This window comes from Engystomops pustulosus, chromosome 4 (genome assembly GCF_040894005.1).
Source record: "Engystomops pustulosus chromosome 4, aEngPut4.maternal, whole genome shotgun sequence".
Taxonomy (NCBI): Eukaryota; Metazoa; Chordata; class Amphibia; order Anura; family Leptodactylidae; genus Engystomops; species Engystomops pustulosus.
Window position 1 is genome coordinate 17,374,045 of NC_092414.1, and position 16,487 is coordinate 17,390,531.

General features: G+C 48.5%; 3 protein-coding genes across 3 annotated transcripts; 2 read left to right on the forward strand and 1 right to left on the reverse strand.

Moving 5' to 3' along the window:
- Positions 1-592: 592 nt before the first annotated feature.
- On the reverse strand, positions 593-3,726 carry MCAT (malonyl-CoA-acyl carrier protein transacylase). Its single transcript, XM_072145346.1, has 4 exons — positions 3,197-3,726; positions 2,059-2,146; positions 1,255-1,472; positions 593-1,041 (listed from the first exon to the last, which is right to left on the reverse strand). Exons 1-4 carry the CDS (start codon positions 3,623-3,625, stop codon positions 634-636), a joined length of 1,143 nt encoding a protein of 380 aa, XP_072001447.1. The 5' UTR covers positions 3,626-3,726; the 3' UTR covers positions 593-633.
- Positions 3,727-3,907: 181 nt separating this feature from the next.
- Positions 3,908-9,208, forward strand: TSPO (translocator protein). Its single transcript, XM_072150575.1, has 4 exons — positions 3,908-4,029; positions 7,169-7,351; positions 7,524-7,662; positions 8,829-9,208. The coding sequence occupies exons 2-4, from the start codon at positions 7,173-7,175 to the stop codon at positions 8,997-8,999; spliced, it is 489 nt and encodes a 162-aa protein (XP_072006676.1). The 5' UTR covers positions 3,908-4,029; positions 7,169-7,172; the 3' UTR covers positions 9,000-9,208.
- Positions 9,209-11,236: 2,028 nt separating this feature from the next.
- On the forward strand, positions 11,237-16,012 carry LOC140128875 (translocator protein-like). Its single transcript, XM_072150576.1, has 4 exons — positions 11,237-11,473; positions 15,110-15,305; positions 15,539-15,677; positions 15,779-16,012. The coding sequence occupies exons 2-4, from the start codon at positions 15,124-15,126 to the stop codon at positions 15,947-15,949; spliced, it is 492 nt and encodes a 163-aa protein (XP_072006677.1). The 5' UTR covers positions 11,237-11,473; positions 15,110-15,123; the 3' UTR covers positions 15,950-16,012.
- The last annotated feature ends 475 nt before the right edge of the window (positions 16,013-16,487 follow it).

Here is a 16,487-nt window from a genome sequence, read left to right on the forward strand (position 1 = left end):
AGTAGGAGGGGTAATGTGGCTACCGGGGCGTGGAGTAGCAGCCTCGTGTAACCTCAGATGCGGCTACTCCACGCCCAAGTAGCCGCGTAACAAAATTAACATATTAGGGTAATAAAAGTTTACAAAAAAGTGCGGGGACGTGAGGATTAGCCCTTAAAAGGGCTATCCTCACGTCCCATTGATTCACCTACCACCCGATCTACCTTTATAGGTAGATTTGTGGTGGTAGGTGCCCTTTAAGGGGTTCTGTGCCTCACCTTTGTACAACATCCTAATAAAGCACAGATTCAAGTATCATAGAAAGTCTTATGAGAGCGGATCACTCAGCTTTCCAAAAACACTGATAAACTGAATTAACATAAACATGAAGAAATCTGTGTCTGTTAACACGTCAAAAAACATAGACGTGCGGTTGTTGCATGTGACTTGTAGACCAGGTTTAACATATGACATAGTAGGGGAGGAGCCCTTTAAATACGGCATGAACTGCAGTAACCAGAATTGCCCACTACACAGTGCCTGGCGCTGTTTGCCAAGTGGCCATGGCTTCTAATAGTAGCCGAGTCACTGACCCCAATAACCTGGACAGATCATCAATATATAAAGCCCTTTAAAAGCTACAGTCCATCCGTCTTACTCTCTTTCAAAAACATCTATACTTGTGTAAGACCTCCAGGCCTTTAAGTTGCAGATTTTGAGCATAGTCCCCAGCTGAATTCCGGGTCCCATTTCATAGGTCCGTGGAAAGTCGGTCCCTTGCTTCCTCTCGTAAATGGCGTGCATGATCTGTTCCCATTTCACCGGAGAGACCAGCTGCTTGGCCAGGAGGTCCTCGAAGGCCTCGGCGTGTCTGTACTTCTTCCCGTCTACGTTACAGTAGACGTTTACCAGCGGCTGCTTGAAGTTTAGCGTCTTCAGGACGTTCCGGAAAGGTTCTACGGCCGGTTCCATCAGCGGGGTGTGAAAAGCGCCGCTGACTGGCAGAAGCCTAGTTCGGGCGAGGGAGAATTTTTTGGAATTTTTCTGTAGGAACTCGATAGCCTGGGAGAGGAGCAAAACAAAAAGTTACTATCGGGAATCCTATTAACCACCGGTTCTATGTCTAATGACCATGCACAGAATCCAAGTCTGGGCTACCACCTACTGGCACCCATCACAGAGGTACTAAGGGGTTACCAGAGGACACCCTTACCCTCTGTCTAGCCATTAAGAGTCAACAGCAAGTAGGTAAAATCAGCTTGTATCCCAGCTCACCTCCATATGTCCTGCAATGACTCTGCCATTCGGAAAAAGGAAATTTGCCACCCTGCAGACGGGATTGGCTATGCCCAACGTCCTGCAGTACTCCTCGGCTTCCGTACATGCCCGGCTGTACTTAGTCTTCGGAGTCCCCACCACAGAGAGCATCCCGCTTGGTACGGCATCAGACGCCTCCTGCATGGCCTCCGCCCGGATTTTCACCGCATACAGAGCTGCAATACAGAACATTCCAGACGTGAAGGAATTTTTTTTTTTTTTTTTATACCTACCCTCAACTTAAAGGGGTTGGCCACCTACAACAAAGTTTATCAGGGTAAGTACAATCCACTTATATTGAACATACCCTGGTAAACTTCCCACTTCTATCTGTAGCTGCCGCAGGTCACGTGACCCATCACATTTCTTGTTAGATGCTGTGGCCCTTCCTGCGGAACAGGGGACTGTGCAATCATTACTCCCATGTCACAAGATTGAGCGATATGCAGATGGCTATGGAAAATCCCAGAGACGTGACTAGATTTGGCAGCCCAACCGACCGGCTGTTTCTGGCATTGAGTGAATAGAGCTGATGCAATACCATACAGAACCACTATACAATGTGTGGTGTTGTGCCTGGTACACTGTGCAGAAACCTCAGCCCTTGTCGTAACAGTACGGTCTCTAACAGAGGACTGGATATTAGGTGTCACCAACTGAAACACAGAGCCCCGATCTGCGCCAGAATAGCAGGCGTTAATCATAGCAATGGATAAGAGTGTAGAAGACAACTTTTATTAGGGAAAAAAAAAATATTCTTACCTTCCGTAAAATCTAAAGCCCCAGCGAAAACGAGAGCGGCAAATTCCCCCACGCTGAAACCGGCCGTCACCACGCAATTCTCTACTGCCTGGATGAAGGAGACAATTATACTATGTTACTAACCACTACAAGACTTTGTGCCCCACCCCAATTTCCCTCTGGACCCTCATTTATGACTTTGGAAGAGCGTCTATGTAAACCTGGATTTTCTTTATGGTGGGGGTGCTGCAAGGAAATTAAAGGGGTTTACCAGGATTATATACCCCTCCCATCAGAAAATAAAGATCCAGTTATTGGGCTGGAAGTTCTGGGAGGAGGGGGGAGCTGGTTAAAGGACCCAAAAAAGCCCATCATTGGATGAAGAGAGTCCTGTGACCCCCGCCACCTAGAGGTTTTCGCCAGGCGCATACCCGAAACCTGAACGTTAATTGGTGAAATAGACATTATTTTTATTGCCCAATTCCAATCCATTCCTGGAAACCTCGTTATATTCTCAGTAGCAGGATATCACGTGATCAGTGGTCATCTGTGTGCATTCAGTTTCCCTATAGCGCCTCCACGGGGAAAATGGAGTATTACACAGGACAGGATTAGGGTGCGTTCACAGTTTTTCAAATGCAGTTTTCGACGTCCAAACCAGGAGAGGATTGAATAAAAAGGAGGAGCTTCTTTTAGTATGTTCTCAACCTTTACGATCCTCACCTGCTTTTTGCTTCACAAACTGCATCTGAAAAACTGAAAGTGAGAATCACGACAAATGAACCTGTGTGCAAAGGGTTTTTCCTAAAACAATGGATCTGAAATTATTGGAGATTCCCCCAATAGCTCTGGAAAATTGAAGGTCTAAAGTCCCCTGACCAGTCCTATACAAAGCAAACCCTACTCAATTTTATGGGTCTTTCAGCCCCCCTGATCATTGGGGGTCTCAGGGTTTGATTGCATACTAAGAACATGACAGGGGTCACATGTCTAGACCCTTAACAACATAATGGTCGCACGTTGACCTTTGCTACGCCCTTCGATATGCCGTGATCGTGGTTGCCCAACTACAACTCCCAGCATACCCTGACTTATACAGGACGTTAAGACATGCTGGGATTTGTAATTCTCCACAGACTGGCTTAAAGGGATTACTTACATCGGGATAATCTTCGCTGAGTTTCTCCGCAGCAGCCAGGGAGGTGAGGAATACGGCCGGTTGGCAGTGGACGGTCTTATTCAGGATCTCAGCCGGACCCCTAAGGCAAAGGTCCAGAAGGTCATAACCCAGCACCTTGTGCGCAGTCTGGAACATGGCGCAGACATTGGGGTAGCGTAACAGTGCGCTGGCCATGCCCACCTGCTGGCTGCCCTGTCCCGGGAACAGCACCACCGTACTGCCAGATGGCGACCTGGCGGGCTGGCGCTGTGCCACGTCTTCTCTGTCCACCTCTGCCCCTTCCAGTAAACTTGCAATATCCTCCTCCATCCCAGTGGTAGATGCCCATCTCTGGCACTGGGCAGCCCTGTGCCCGCTAAACAGCAACCTCCTATAAAGACACGACCTGAGAAGAGAGGAGCCCCCCATATCTGCAACACAGCCCCCCAACACCTTCCTACAGGGACCTAATGACTGAAAACACAACCTCCTCTGCACATGTCAGCTTCTCAAGGACACTTCCGGGTGAGCTGTGCGCCGCCAAATGCTTCCCCTCGGGAATATTAACCACAACGCAAAAGTTCTGCTCTGCTTTATTAATAATTTTCAATAAAATTGCAGTCAAAGTTGTAGTTTATGCGACTGTAAATTGTAGGAAAACATCTTCATACGGAATTAAATTAAAGGTTTGGTTTTGCCCACAGTTAAGATGGTGGATGAGGGCATCTCCTTGGTCTCTGGACTCCGCCCCCTGATGTTCAGTGTACACACCCAGGCAAATTGGGTGAGCTCTCTGCAGTGGGGACAGAAGCAGAGGTGACAGCAGAGCAGAGGTAAGTGCTCCTCCATGGGCTTCATTAGGGGCTATACTAGTAGTTGCATTGCAGGGCTTCCTCCTCCTGCTAACATGCAATGCTGGGACTTGTAGTCCTACAGATAATGGAGTGCAGGTGACAAGGCACTCTGTTATATTGAACAGAAATCCACAAAATTTTAACAAATTTTATAAATTTTCGATATAATTTTTTTTTTTTTTACGGAAACTAAATGTTGACATTTCTGCTATTATCGCCCCCCGAACATCAGTGTCAGAGGGGGGTCCTGGTAACGCTGCAGGGGTCGTAGTCTACATTATCACCCCCTGCTGTGACATTGCGGCCTCTTATATATACAATTTTGTTAGATTAATGCAAATATTAAGGGGTCAGTTCTCAGCCCCATTCTCTTTATTGCTCTCTGTAAGCTGTGGCCCTCCAGCTATAGCGTCACTACAACTCCCAGCAGGTGCTGACCACTTGTGAACCTCTAACTGGTGTAAACCAACAACTCCCAGCATGTCCTGACTACTTATGACTCTCTAGCTGGTGTATAACTACAACTCCCAGCGTGTGCTGACTACCTGTGACTCTCTAGCTGGTGTATAACTACAACTCCCAGCATGTCCTGACTACCTGTGACTCTCTTACTAGTGTATCACTACAAATCCCAGCATGTCCTGACTACCTGTGACTCTCTAACTACAGATAATAAGCTATAAAGCTAGAAATAATCTTACTTTCTACAATTTTTTAAAATTATTTATATATATATATATATATATATATATATATATATATTTTTCTCCCCCCCCCCTTTCCCCATAATTCCTCTTTTGCACGTTTTTTACACAGCAGAAGCCTCCACACCCAGTATAGATTGCAGACTCCTCCCCCGGGGCTTACACAACGTATATAATAGGGAGTCACATGAGATTTGGGTGAGAGTGGAACAAGTGGTTCCCATGGAGAAAAGACACTTACCGATGAGGAAATGACCTTGTAGGGGGAGGGAGGGTCATACCATACAAAATACACAACACGTCTGCCGCTTCTTCCCATTTAAAGTTGGTCGGAAGAGTCCACAGCCGCTTTGTGCTTTACTTTCTCACATTGTAGGGAGTTGCTAGTTAAGCAATTTCCTCAAATATCCATTATCTCACATTGTAGGGTGCTGCTAGTTCAGTAATTTCCTCCTACAATCAGTTTCTCATATTGTAAGGTGCTGTTAGTTCAGCAATTTTCTCCTACATTCAGTTTCTCGCATTGTAGGCTGCTGCTAGTTCAGCAATTTCCTCATATATTTGGTTTATCACATTGTAGGGTGTTGCTAGTTCAGCAATTTCCTCATATATTTGGTTTCTCGCATTGTAGGGTGCCGTTAGTTCAGCAATTTTCTCCTACATTTAGTTTCTCGCATTCTAGGGTGCTGCTAGTTCAGCAATTACCTCATATATTTGGTTTATTACATTGTAGGGTGCTGCTAGTTCAGCAATTTCCTTCTGTGATCGGTTTCTCGCATTGTACGGTGCTGCTAGTTCAGCAATTTTCTCCTACATTCAGTTTCTCGCATTGTAGGGTGCTGCTAGTTCAGCAATTTCCTCATATATTTGGTTTCTTGCATTGTAGGGAGTTGCTACTTCAGCAATTTCCTCATCTATTTGGTTTAGCACATTGTAGGGAGCTGCTGGTTCAGCATATTTCTCTTGTATTCAGTTCCTCACATTGCAGGAGTTGCTACTTCTGCAATTTCCTTGTATATTTGGTTTCTCACCTTGTTGGGAGTTGCTACTTCAGCCCCCACATTCTGCCGAGTCGGATCAAAGTTCACATACGAGCCGGAGCGGTCCGGGGTGTAGGCACCCGGGTGTTATCTGTGAGTGACAGGACATGTGTGTGCGGGAGATTACTACAGTGTGCGGGGCGTGTTACCAGGCGTCTTGTATAATGGGGGCACATGGGGATTATCTCTGAGATGTGGGAGCACTATAATGGGGGGAGGGGTCCACACGTTACTCCCAGCATGCAATGGGGCGTCAGCAGTTTCGCTCACTGTATAGGGTGACTACTTATTGGGTGCTGATCCGGATTCTGGCCTGGGTGGTAATGGCGGACCTTCTGTTGTAGTGGGCCCGGTAGACCTTGCATCTACCAAAAGTTTTTAACGTACATAGCTGCAGTTTTGTAATCATACCTACGTGTATGTTGTTAGTAGCAGCAGTACTGTGATAAATGGATTTTTATTCCAGGATTGTAGCTGGGTCGTGTCCTCACACTGCTGTGCTGTGTCCTCAGCAGACAGTGTTCGGTATTGTCCATGAAGAGATGTGTAATCACACCATGTTTTATATGTTGCTGTTAGTAGCAGCAGCATTGTGCAAAATTGTTTTCTATTCCGGGATTGTACTGTAGATACTATTCCAGGATTGTAGCTGGCTCGTGTCCTCACACTGCTGCGCTGTGTGCCCTCTGCAGCCAGTGTGTAGTATTGTCCCAGGAGAGATGTGTAACCATACCTTTATGTGTAGGCTGTTGGTTGCAGCAGGGCTGTGAAATTTTTTTTTTTTTATATTCCAGTATTGTAGCACTGGGTGTGGATCCTCACACTGCTGTGTGCTCTTAGCTCTGTGCATGTATCTTCCAGAATGTAGCTGGACATGGCACTCCTAAGCTAGATCTCTCCACTGAATAAGTACAAGTAAGAGCAGTGCTAGTTTCTGGTTAGATATTACAGGAGATGGGAGGGGCCTTGTAGTGGTGAGCATGCAGAGATCACAGAGAACAGCAGTGTGAGGACATTTTTTAAAATTGCTACAATCCCAGAATATAAGAGATGGAGGGGGGAATCGAACAACATACACATAGGTATGATTACACATCTCTCCAGGGACACCAACTAACACTGCCTGCAGAGAACACAGGGCACAGCAGTGTGAGGACACGCCCCCTACTACAATCCTGGTAGAGAAAAATCCATATCTCACAGTCCTGCTGCTACTAACAACATACACATTTGGTGTAATTACACATCTCTCCAGGGACATCAGCTAACACTACCTGCAGAGAACACAGGGCACAGCAGTGTGAGGACACGCCCCCTACTACAATCCTGGAAGATATATGCATCTTATCTAATGCTCTTCTCTCTCTCCGCTAGTACGATGTCTTCCTGGGCTCCCGCCATCGGTCTCACCCTCCTGCCCCACGTGGGAGGAATACTCGGAGGACTCATCACCCGGAAGGAAGTGAAAACCTGGTACACCACCCTGGTCAAACCGTCATGGCGCCCTCCCAACTGGATGTTTGCCCCGGTGTGGACCACCTTGTATACCTCCATGGGGTAGGTGACATCATAAAAATCCACCAATAGGATGGGCGGTCCTTCTGTTGGAGTCGCCCCTGTAGACCTATCATTCTGTAGTCTACGATGTAGCCCCAGAACACAGCAGTGTGAGGACTCGCCCTCCTGGGCCCGCCCCTTTAATTATACTATTGTTGTTATTGTTTTTAAGTTATGGTTCATATCTGATCTACAAAGAATTGGGCGGATTCACCGAGGACGCTGTGGTCCCGTTGGGACTGTACGCAGGACAGCTGGCGCTGAACTGGGCCTGGACACCCATATTCTTTGGCGCCCACAAAATTGGTTGGGTAAGTGACATTATAAGGCAATTTTAGTTTAGTTAATTCTGCTATTTTTCCTGGAAGAGCGCCATTTTTCTTCGCAGGCAGTACCTGGTATTGCGGTCCAGCCTCTTCTAATACTTACTGCATACTGGATTATCATTGTATTCAATGTATGAACCGTATGCACTAAGCTCCCCCTAGTGGTGGCTACAGGTGGACAATATGATAAATTCCAGGTCTATGTCTATGCCGTTTATTTGGTTTAAAAAGTGGAGATGCACTTTAAGGGGAATATGACAGTGATTATTGACCCTTCAGATAGTGTTAAGTATTGTCTCTGGAGAGAAGTGTAATCATACTTTGTGTGTGTTGTTAGTAGCAGCAGGACTGTGACTAATGGATTTATATTCCAGGATTGTACTGAGTGCATGTCCTCACACTGCTGTGCTCTTTGTACTGAACTGCAGCCAGTGTTATGTAATGTCCCTGGAGATCTGTGTAACCATACCTATGTGTGTGTCTAATAGCAGCAGGACTGTTAAAATATGGATTTATATTCCAGGATTGTTGCTTATCCAAGAGCTCCGGGGGAGTGTCCTCACACTGCTGTGCCCTTCACACCTTTACTCTTTAGTAGGCCTGTAGGCAGTCACACAGAGAGGCTGTGGAGCAGTAAAATGCAGAGATCTTAGAGAACAGCAGTGTGAGGACACACCCTTAGGAATATAAATCCATGTATCACAGTCCTGCTGCTACTCACAACATTCAGAAATGTATGGATACACGTCTCTCCAGGGACAATACCTAACACTGGATGCAGCTGAATACAGAGCGCACAGAGCAAAACAGTGTGAGGACACACCCCATTATAATTTATACACCCCAGAATATAAATCCATATTCACAATCCTGCTGTTACTACCACTGTACAAAAAGGGTATATTTATACATCTTTATATCGATAAAACCTAACACTGGCACACAGGGCACAGCAGTGTGAGGACTCGCTCCCAAGTAAAATCCAGGAATGTAAATCAATATGTCACAGTCCTGCTGCTACTAACAATATACATAACAGTCCTGCTGCTACTAACAATATGCATAAATGTATGACTACACGTCTCCAGGGATGATCCCTAACACTGGATGTATGGTCACACCTGCTGACGGGTTCCCTGTTTAATTTCCAGGGCTTTGCTGAAATCGTCCTGCTGACGGGTACAGTGGTCCTGACCACCGTGTCCTGGTATCCTATCAGCAGGACAGCGGCCTACCTGATGCTGCCGTACATCGCCTGGCTGTCGCTCGCCTCGTCCTTGAGCTACGTCATCTGGAGGGACAATAAGGACAAGTCTGAGTGAGGAGGAGCGGGAGGAGATGAAGGATGACTTTATGTGTTTTTTGTTACTTTTATACTTTACATGTTACTGGATTATTTTTGCACTCCTCTTGTCTATGGCCACACACCAGCAGGACACTAACGTGACGCTACCCGGGTGATGCCCGGCCAATACTTATGGTGCCTTAGTCATGTGCCCCCTGCTGGGCAGCAAATAAAAGACAATGAAAGCTGCGTCCTCTTGTCTCTCTGCTTGTCTTGGCTTCAATGTCACCAGTGTGCTGTATAGGTAATGAAGGGGGATGCCCATACGGTGCTGCGCAGGGGGGGGGGCTTGCCCATACGGTGCTGCGCAGGGGGGGGGGCTTGCCCATACGGTGCTGCGCAGGGGGGGGGGCTTGCCCATACGGTGCTGCGCAGGGGGGGGGGCTTGCCCATACGGTGCTGCGCAGGGGGGGGGGGGGGAGGCTTGCCCATACGGTGCTGCGCAGGGGGGGGGGGCTTGCCCATACGGTGCTGCGCAGGGGGGGGGGGGCTTGCCCATACGGTGCTGCGCAGGGGGGGGGGGGCTTGCCCATACGGTGCTGCGCAGGGGGGGGGGCTTGCCCATACGGTGCTGCGCAGGGGGGGGGGGGCTTGCCCATACGGTGCTGCGCAGGGGGGGGGGGGCTTGCCCATACGGTGCTGCGCAGGGGGTGGGGGGCTTGCCCATACGGTGCTGCGCAGGGGGGGGGGGCTTGCCCATACGGTGCTGCGCAGGGGGGGGGGGGGCTTGCCCATACGGTGCTGCGCAGGGGGGGGGGGGCTTGCCCATACGGTGCTGCGCAGGGGGGGGGGGCTTGCCCATACGGTGCTGCGCAGGGGGGGGGCTTGCCCATACGGTGCTGCGCAGGGGGGGGGGGGGCTTGCCCATACGGTGCTGCGCAGGGGGGGGGGCTTGCCCATACGGTGCTGCGCAGGGGGGGGGGGGTTTGCCCATACGGTGCTGCGCAGGGGGGGGGGTTTGCCCATGCGGTGCTGCGCAAGGGGGGGGTTGCCCATGCGGTGCTGCGCAAGGGGGGGGGGTTGCCCATACGGTGCTGCGCAAGGGGTGGGCAGGGGGGGGGTGTTTGCCCATACGGTGCTGGGCAGGGTGGGGGGGGGGGGTTGCCCATACGGTGCTGGGCAGGGTGGGGGGGGGGGTTGCCCATACGGTGCTGGGCAGGGGGGTGTTTGCCCATACGGTGCTGGGCAGGGGGGTGTTTGCCCATACGGTGCTGCGCAGGGGGGGGGGGGGAGATTGCCCATTCGGTGTGACATTTCGAAGTCCTGCTGCTACTAACACCATACACAAAGGTATTATCCAGGGAAAATACCTAACAAAGGCTGCAGTTTAATACAGAGAGTAAACAGAGCACAGCAGTGTGAGGACGACCACTACAATCCTGGAACATAAATCCATACACCTCAGTGCTGCTGCTGCTGCTACTAACACACATGCAATGGTGTGATGACACATCTCTCCAGGTGGGACAATACCCAGCACTGCCTGCATAGAGCACAGCAGTGTGAGGATACACCCCCAGTGCATTTTCTACAATCTTGGAATGTAAATCCATATTTTACAGTCCTGCTGCTACAAACCACATACACATAGTTATGATTACAGAGTTCTTCAAGGACAATACTTAACACTGCCTGCATAGAGCACAGCAGTGTGAGGACACGCCCCAGTGCACTTTCTACAATCTTGGAATGTAAATCCATATTTTACAGTCCTGCTGCTACACACCAAATATACAGAGCTATGATTACAGAGTTCTTCAAGGACAATACTTAATGCTGCCTGCATGGAGCACAGAGCACAGCAGTGTACGGATATACCCCCAATGCACGTGGAGAATCTACAACCCTGGAATATAAATCCATATTTCACAGTCCTGCTGCTACACAGAACTATGATTACAGAGTTCTTTGAGGACCATACAGGGTGTGTGCTCACACTGCCAGCACAGAGCACAGCAGTGTCAGCACACACCCCAATACACTTGGAGAAGCTACAATCCTGGAATATAAATCAATTTTTCACAGTCCTGCTGCTACTAACAACATACACCGAGCTATGATTACAGAGCTTTTCAAGGACAATACTTAACACTGTCTGCATCGCACAGAGCACAGCAGTGTGAGGACACCCCCAATGCTAAAATCCATTTCTCATCTACACAGTTTATACTTCCATTACGTGGGAGAACAAACAGGAAGTAATCCCTTGACCTTTTGCCCTCGTATTCCTAGAGAGAGTAATAAGCGCAGAATCTATTAGAATAATGTGGTGACTTTGTGCTCTAGGGGTCATATAAGGGGAGTGCACTACGCTCTTGTATAAGTGACCCCTCCCTTTAAGTTTGACGTTACACAACACGAAGGGGCCGGATCTGGGAATCCTGGATGAATGTGTGGATAGAAAGCAGAGCTGCTCATTCGCTTCAATGTGTCAGTGCAGCTCCTACATTGGTAAGTGCGTGTAACTGGCTACTTGCTGACGGTTTCTTTGTATTGCGCTTTTTCTGCTGTTTTATACAATTTCACTCTTAATTTGTCACGTTTTGGTGAATGATTCATCACCGGGAGCCGGTTATATAAGGTTTTAATAAAAACGTTACGCAACGTGAGCTCTAGTCTGCCCTCTGGTGGTGACGGAGACACATGACATGTAAGGAACGTTCTAGTTCCATCCAAACAAATGTTACGTTCCGCAGAAGATTTTGAAAATTGATAAATTCTCTGAGAAATTGGAACGAAATTGTTTATCAGATTTAGAAACTTATGACGGCGTGTGGGGGGCAATATAGACAATGAGCAATGGCTGCCGCAGATTCCAGGGATGGCGAGGGATCCTATCAGAAGGTTTTAGGGTCCAGACCATCTGCAGCCGCCCTTAAAGGGGTTGTGCACTCTCAGCAAATAATTCATATTGTTTGTGTAATGAGAAATTATACAATTTTCCAATATGACTTCCCTCATCGCTTCCTTGTGGTTTCCTAGATCTCTGCTTGCTGTCATTTTACAGAAAGATTAATTATTTACTACCAGTGAATGAATATCAGATCCATGTCATGTGCACGGCTTGTTATATCGCTGGTCATGTGATGACACACAGGTGCACGGCTTGTTATATCCCTGGTCATGTGATGTCACACAGGTGCAAGCTTGTTATATCCTGGTCATATGATGGCCATGGATATAACGAGCCGTGCACCTGTGTGACATTGCATGACTAGCTACAACGAGCTGTGCACCTGTGTGACATCTCTTGACCAGGGATAAAACGAGCTGTGCACCTGTGTGACATCACATGACCAGGGATATGATGAGCTGTCCACCTGTGTGACATCACATGACCAGGGATATAACGAGCCGTGCACCTGTGTGACATCACATGACCAGGGATATAACGAGCCGTGCACCTGTGTGACATCGCATGACCAGGTATATAACGAGCCGTGCTCCTGTGTGACATCACATGACCAGGGACATAACGAGCCGTGCACCTGTGTGACATCCCATGACCAGGGATATAACGAGCCGTGCACCTGTGTAACATCCCATGACCAGGGACATAACGAGCCGTGCACCTGTGTTACATCACATGACCAGGGATATAACGAGCCGTGCACTTGTGTGACATCACATGACCAGGGATATAACGAGCCGTGCACTTGTGTGACATCACATGACCAGGGATATAACGAGCCGTGCACCTGTGTGACATCACATGACCAGGGATATAACGAGCCGTGCACCTGTGTGACATCACATGACCAGGGATATAACGAGCCGTGCACCTGTGTGACATCACATGACCAGGGATATAGCGAGCCGTGCACCTGTGTGACATCACATGACCAGGGACATAACAAGCCGTGCACCTGTGTGACATCACATGACCAGGGACATGACGAGCCGTGCACCTGTGTGACATCCCATGACCAGGGACATAACGAGCCGTGCACCTGTGTGACATCCCATGACCAGGGATATAACGAGCCGTGCACCTGTGTAACATCCCATGACCAGGGACATAACGAGCCGTGCACCTGTGTTACATCACATGACCAGGGATATAACGAGCCGTGCACTTGTGTGACATCACATGACCAGGGATATAACGAGCCGTGCACCTGTGTGACATCTCTTGATCAGGGATAAAACGAGCTGTGCACCTGTGTGACATCACATGACCAGGGATATGATGAGCTGTCCACCTGTGTGACATCACATGACCAGGGATATAACGAGCCGTGCACCTGTGTGACATCACATGACCAGGGATATAACGAGCCGTGCACCTGTGTGACATCACATGACCAGGGATATAACGAGCCGTGCACCTGTGTGACATCCCATGACCAGGGATATAACGAGCCGTGCACCTGTGTGAAATCACATGACCAGGGATATAACGAGCCGTGCACCTGTGTGACATTACATGACCAGGTATATAACGAGCCGTGCACCTGTGTGACATCACATGACCAGGGACATAACGAGCCGTGCACCTGTGTGACATCCCATGACCAGGGACATAACGAGCCGTGCACCTGTGTGACATCACATGACCAGGGATATAACGAGCCGTGCACCTGTGTGACATCACATGACCAGGGATATAACGAGCCGTGCACCTGTGTGACATCACATGACCAGGGATATACAAGCCGTGCACCTGTGTGACATCACATGACCAGGGATATAACGAGCCGTGCACCTGTGTGACATCACATGACCAGGGATATAACGAGCCGTGCACCTGTGTGACATCACATGACCAGGGATATAACGAGCCGTGCACCTGTGTGACATCACATGACCAGGTATATAACGAGCCGTGCACCTGTGTGACATCACATGACCAGGGACATAACGAGCCGTGCACCTGTGTGACATCACATGACCAGGGACATAACGAGCCGTGCACCTGTGTGACATCACATGACCAGGGACATAACGAGCCGTGCACCTGTGTGACATCCCATGACCAGGGACATAACGAGCCGTGCACCTGTGTGACATCCCATGACCAGGGACATAACGAGCCGTGCACCTGTGTAACATCCCATGACCAGGGACATAACGAGCCGTGCACCTGTGTAACATCCCATGACCAGGGACATAACGAGCCGTGCACCTGTGTTACATCACATGACCAGGGATATAACGAGCCATGCACCTGTGTAACATCCCATGACCAGGGACATAACGAGCCGTGCACCTGTGTTACATCACATGACCAGGGATATAATGAGCCGTGCACTTGTGTGACATCACATGACCAGGGATATAACGAGCCGTGCACCTATGTGACATCACATGACCAGGGATATAACGAGCCGTGCACCTGTGTGACATCACATGACCAGGGATATAACGAGCCGTGCACCTGTGTGACATCACATGACCAGGGATATAACGAGCCGTGCACCTGTGTGACATCACATGACCAGGGATATAACGAGCCGTGCACCTGTGTGACATCACATGACCAGGGATATAACAAGCTGTGAACTTGTGTGACATCACATGACCAGGGATATAACAAGCCGTGCACTTGTGTTACATCACATGACCAGGGACATAACGAGCCGTGCACCTGTGTTACATCACATGACCAGGGATATAACGAGCCGTGCACTTGTGTGACATCACATGACCAGGGATATAACGAGCCGTGCACCTGTGTGACATCACATGACCAGGGATATAACGAGCCGTGCACCTGTGTGACATCACATGACCAGGGATATAACGAGCCGTGCACCTGTGTGACATCACATGACCAGGGATATAACGAGCCGTGCACCTGTGTGACATCACATGACCAGGGATATAACGAGCCGTGCACCTGTGTGACATCACATGACCAGGGATATAACAAGCTGTGCACTTGTGTGACATCACATGACCAGGGATATAATAAGCCGTGCACCTGTGTGACATCACAATCTGCCTGAAATTTTTCAGTAAACCTGTATGTATCCCCAATATTAAGGTTTGGGTTCCCTTTTCTCTTCAGTATAAGGCAGACGTGAACATTTTAAACAATCTCTTGCGGTCCCAGTCAGTGAATTTAATGCATTTGTGTCTTTTCAGAATAGGAACAAACAATGGCTCCCTCTTGGCTCCCAGCAGTTGGCTTTACCGTCCTTCCATCAGTAGGGAGCGCTATCATAGGGATCGGAACCAATGGGCAAATCGAAACCTGGTACGCGACACTGAAGAAGCCTAGGTGGTGCCCCCCGGACTGGGTGTTTCCACCAGTTTGGGCGACTCTATATACATCCATGGGGTGAGTACATGGAGGAATGGGGTGCGGAATCTAGAGCAGAGTCTTAAAGGAACACTCTAGACGCAGTGCTCGAGGGGTGGGGCATGACACAGGAAGTAACAAAAAAAGGGACTTCCTATCTCAGGCCCCGCCCCTAAATATAAGGTCGGATCATCGCTTTAAGAAGCAAAAAAAAGTGAACATTCTATAACTGGGAATTTTTGGGGATCATATTGTGTTACTCTTCCTTTCAGCTATGGATCTTATCTGATCTGGAAAGAGTTGGGCGGATTTACAGAAGACGCTGTGGTACCCCTAGGGGTATATGGGGCACAGCTGGCGCTCAACTGGATATGGAGTCAGGTGTTTTTCGGTGCCCATAAGATCAAATTGGTAAGTTAAAATTCTGGAGTCACTTTTGCAAATTTATGTTTAAATTGACAAGTGGGTGTGGCCATGTTGAGGGCTAAATTTTTTAATTTTTTAAAATTTAGGCATTTTTTGAAGTTCTTCTCATGACCGGATCCACAGCTGCCACTGTTGCCGTCTGGTACCCCATTAACAGGACGGCCGCCGCCCTGATGTCCCCGACTCTGGCTTGGTTGACGTTGGCTACAGCCTTGAGTTATCGGCTATGGAGGGACAACCCAGACAAAGAAGAATAAGCACACTAAATTCTTAGCCAATTTTGTACTAATTGAGTTAAAAATAAAAAACTTTGCTGTATACTCACCGCCTCTTATACTTCTTCAATCAATGCAGAGGGTGCTGTAAGCACAGGACATAACAAGGCTATGTACATGCTATACCTGACGCAGCTTTCATTTTTTGGAAGGGGAGGGGGCAGGACCCTTTTTATTGTGATCAAAAGTCATGTCTTTGGCCTGCTATATCTCATAACACTTACCATATCTCATACTTCATTCATAATTGCAGAGGCTGCTGTAAGCACAGGACATAACATGGCTATGTGCATGCTATACCTGCTGCAGCTTTCATTTTTTGGAAGGGGGGCAGGAGCCTTTTTCTTGTGATCAAAGGTCATGTCTTTGGCCTGCTATTCACATAACACATACCATATCTCATACTGCATTTAGAATTGCAGAGGCTGCTGTAATTACAGGGCATAACAAAGCTATGTCCTTGCAGTCTTGTGTATTTTGGACACGCCGCGCCTTTCACTTAGATCGGAGGAGGGCGTAG

Coding starts and splice junctions, on each gene's coding strand:
- LOC140128875 (XM_072150576.1), top strand. CDS start 15,124: ATGGCTCCCTCTTGGCTCCCAGCAGTTGGCTTTACCGTCCTTCCATCA. Junction 15,306..15,538: donor ACTCTATATACATCCATGGG/GTGAGTACATGG, acceptor TCTTCCTTTCAG/CTATGGATCTTATCTGATCT. Junction 15,678..15,778: donor GTGCCCATAAGATCAAATTG/GTAAGTTAAAAT, acceptor TTTAAAATTTAG/GCATTTTTTGAAGTTCTTCT.
- MCAT (XM_072145346.1), bottom strand. CDS start 3,625: ATGGGGGGCTCCTCTCTTCTCAGGTCGTGTCTTTATAGGAGGTTGCTG. Junction 2,147..3,196: donor TCAGCGAAGATTATCCCGAT/GTAAGTAATCCC, acceptor TCCTTCATCCAG/GCAGTAGAGAATTGCGTGGT. Junction 1,042..1,254: donor TCATTGCAGGACATATGGAG/GTGAGCTGGGAT, acceptor CTCCTCTCCCAG/GCTATCGAGTTCCTACAGAA.
- TSPO (XM_072150575.1), top strand. CDS start 7,173: ATGTCTTCCTGGGCTCCCGCCATCGGTCTCACCCTCCTGCCCCACGTG. Junction 7,352..7,523: donor ACCTTGTATACCTCCATGGG/GTAGGTGACATC, acceptor ATTGTTTTTAAG/TTATGGTTCATATCTGATCT. Junction 7,663..8,828: donor GCGCCCACAAAATTGGTTGG/GTAAGTGACATT, acceptor TTTAATTTCCAG/GGCTTTGCTGAAATCGTCCT.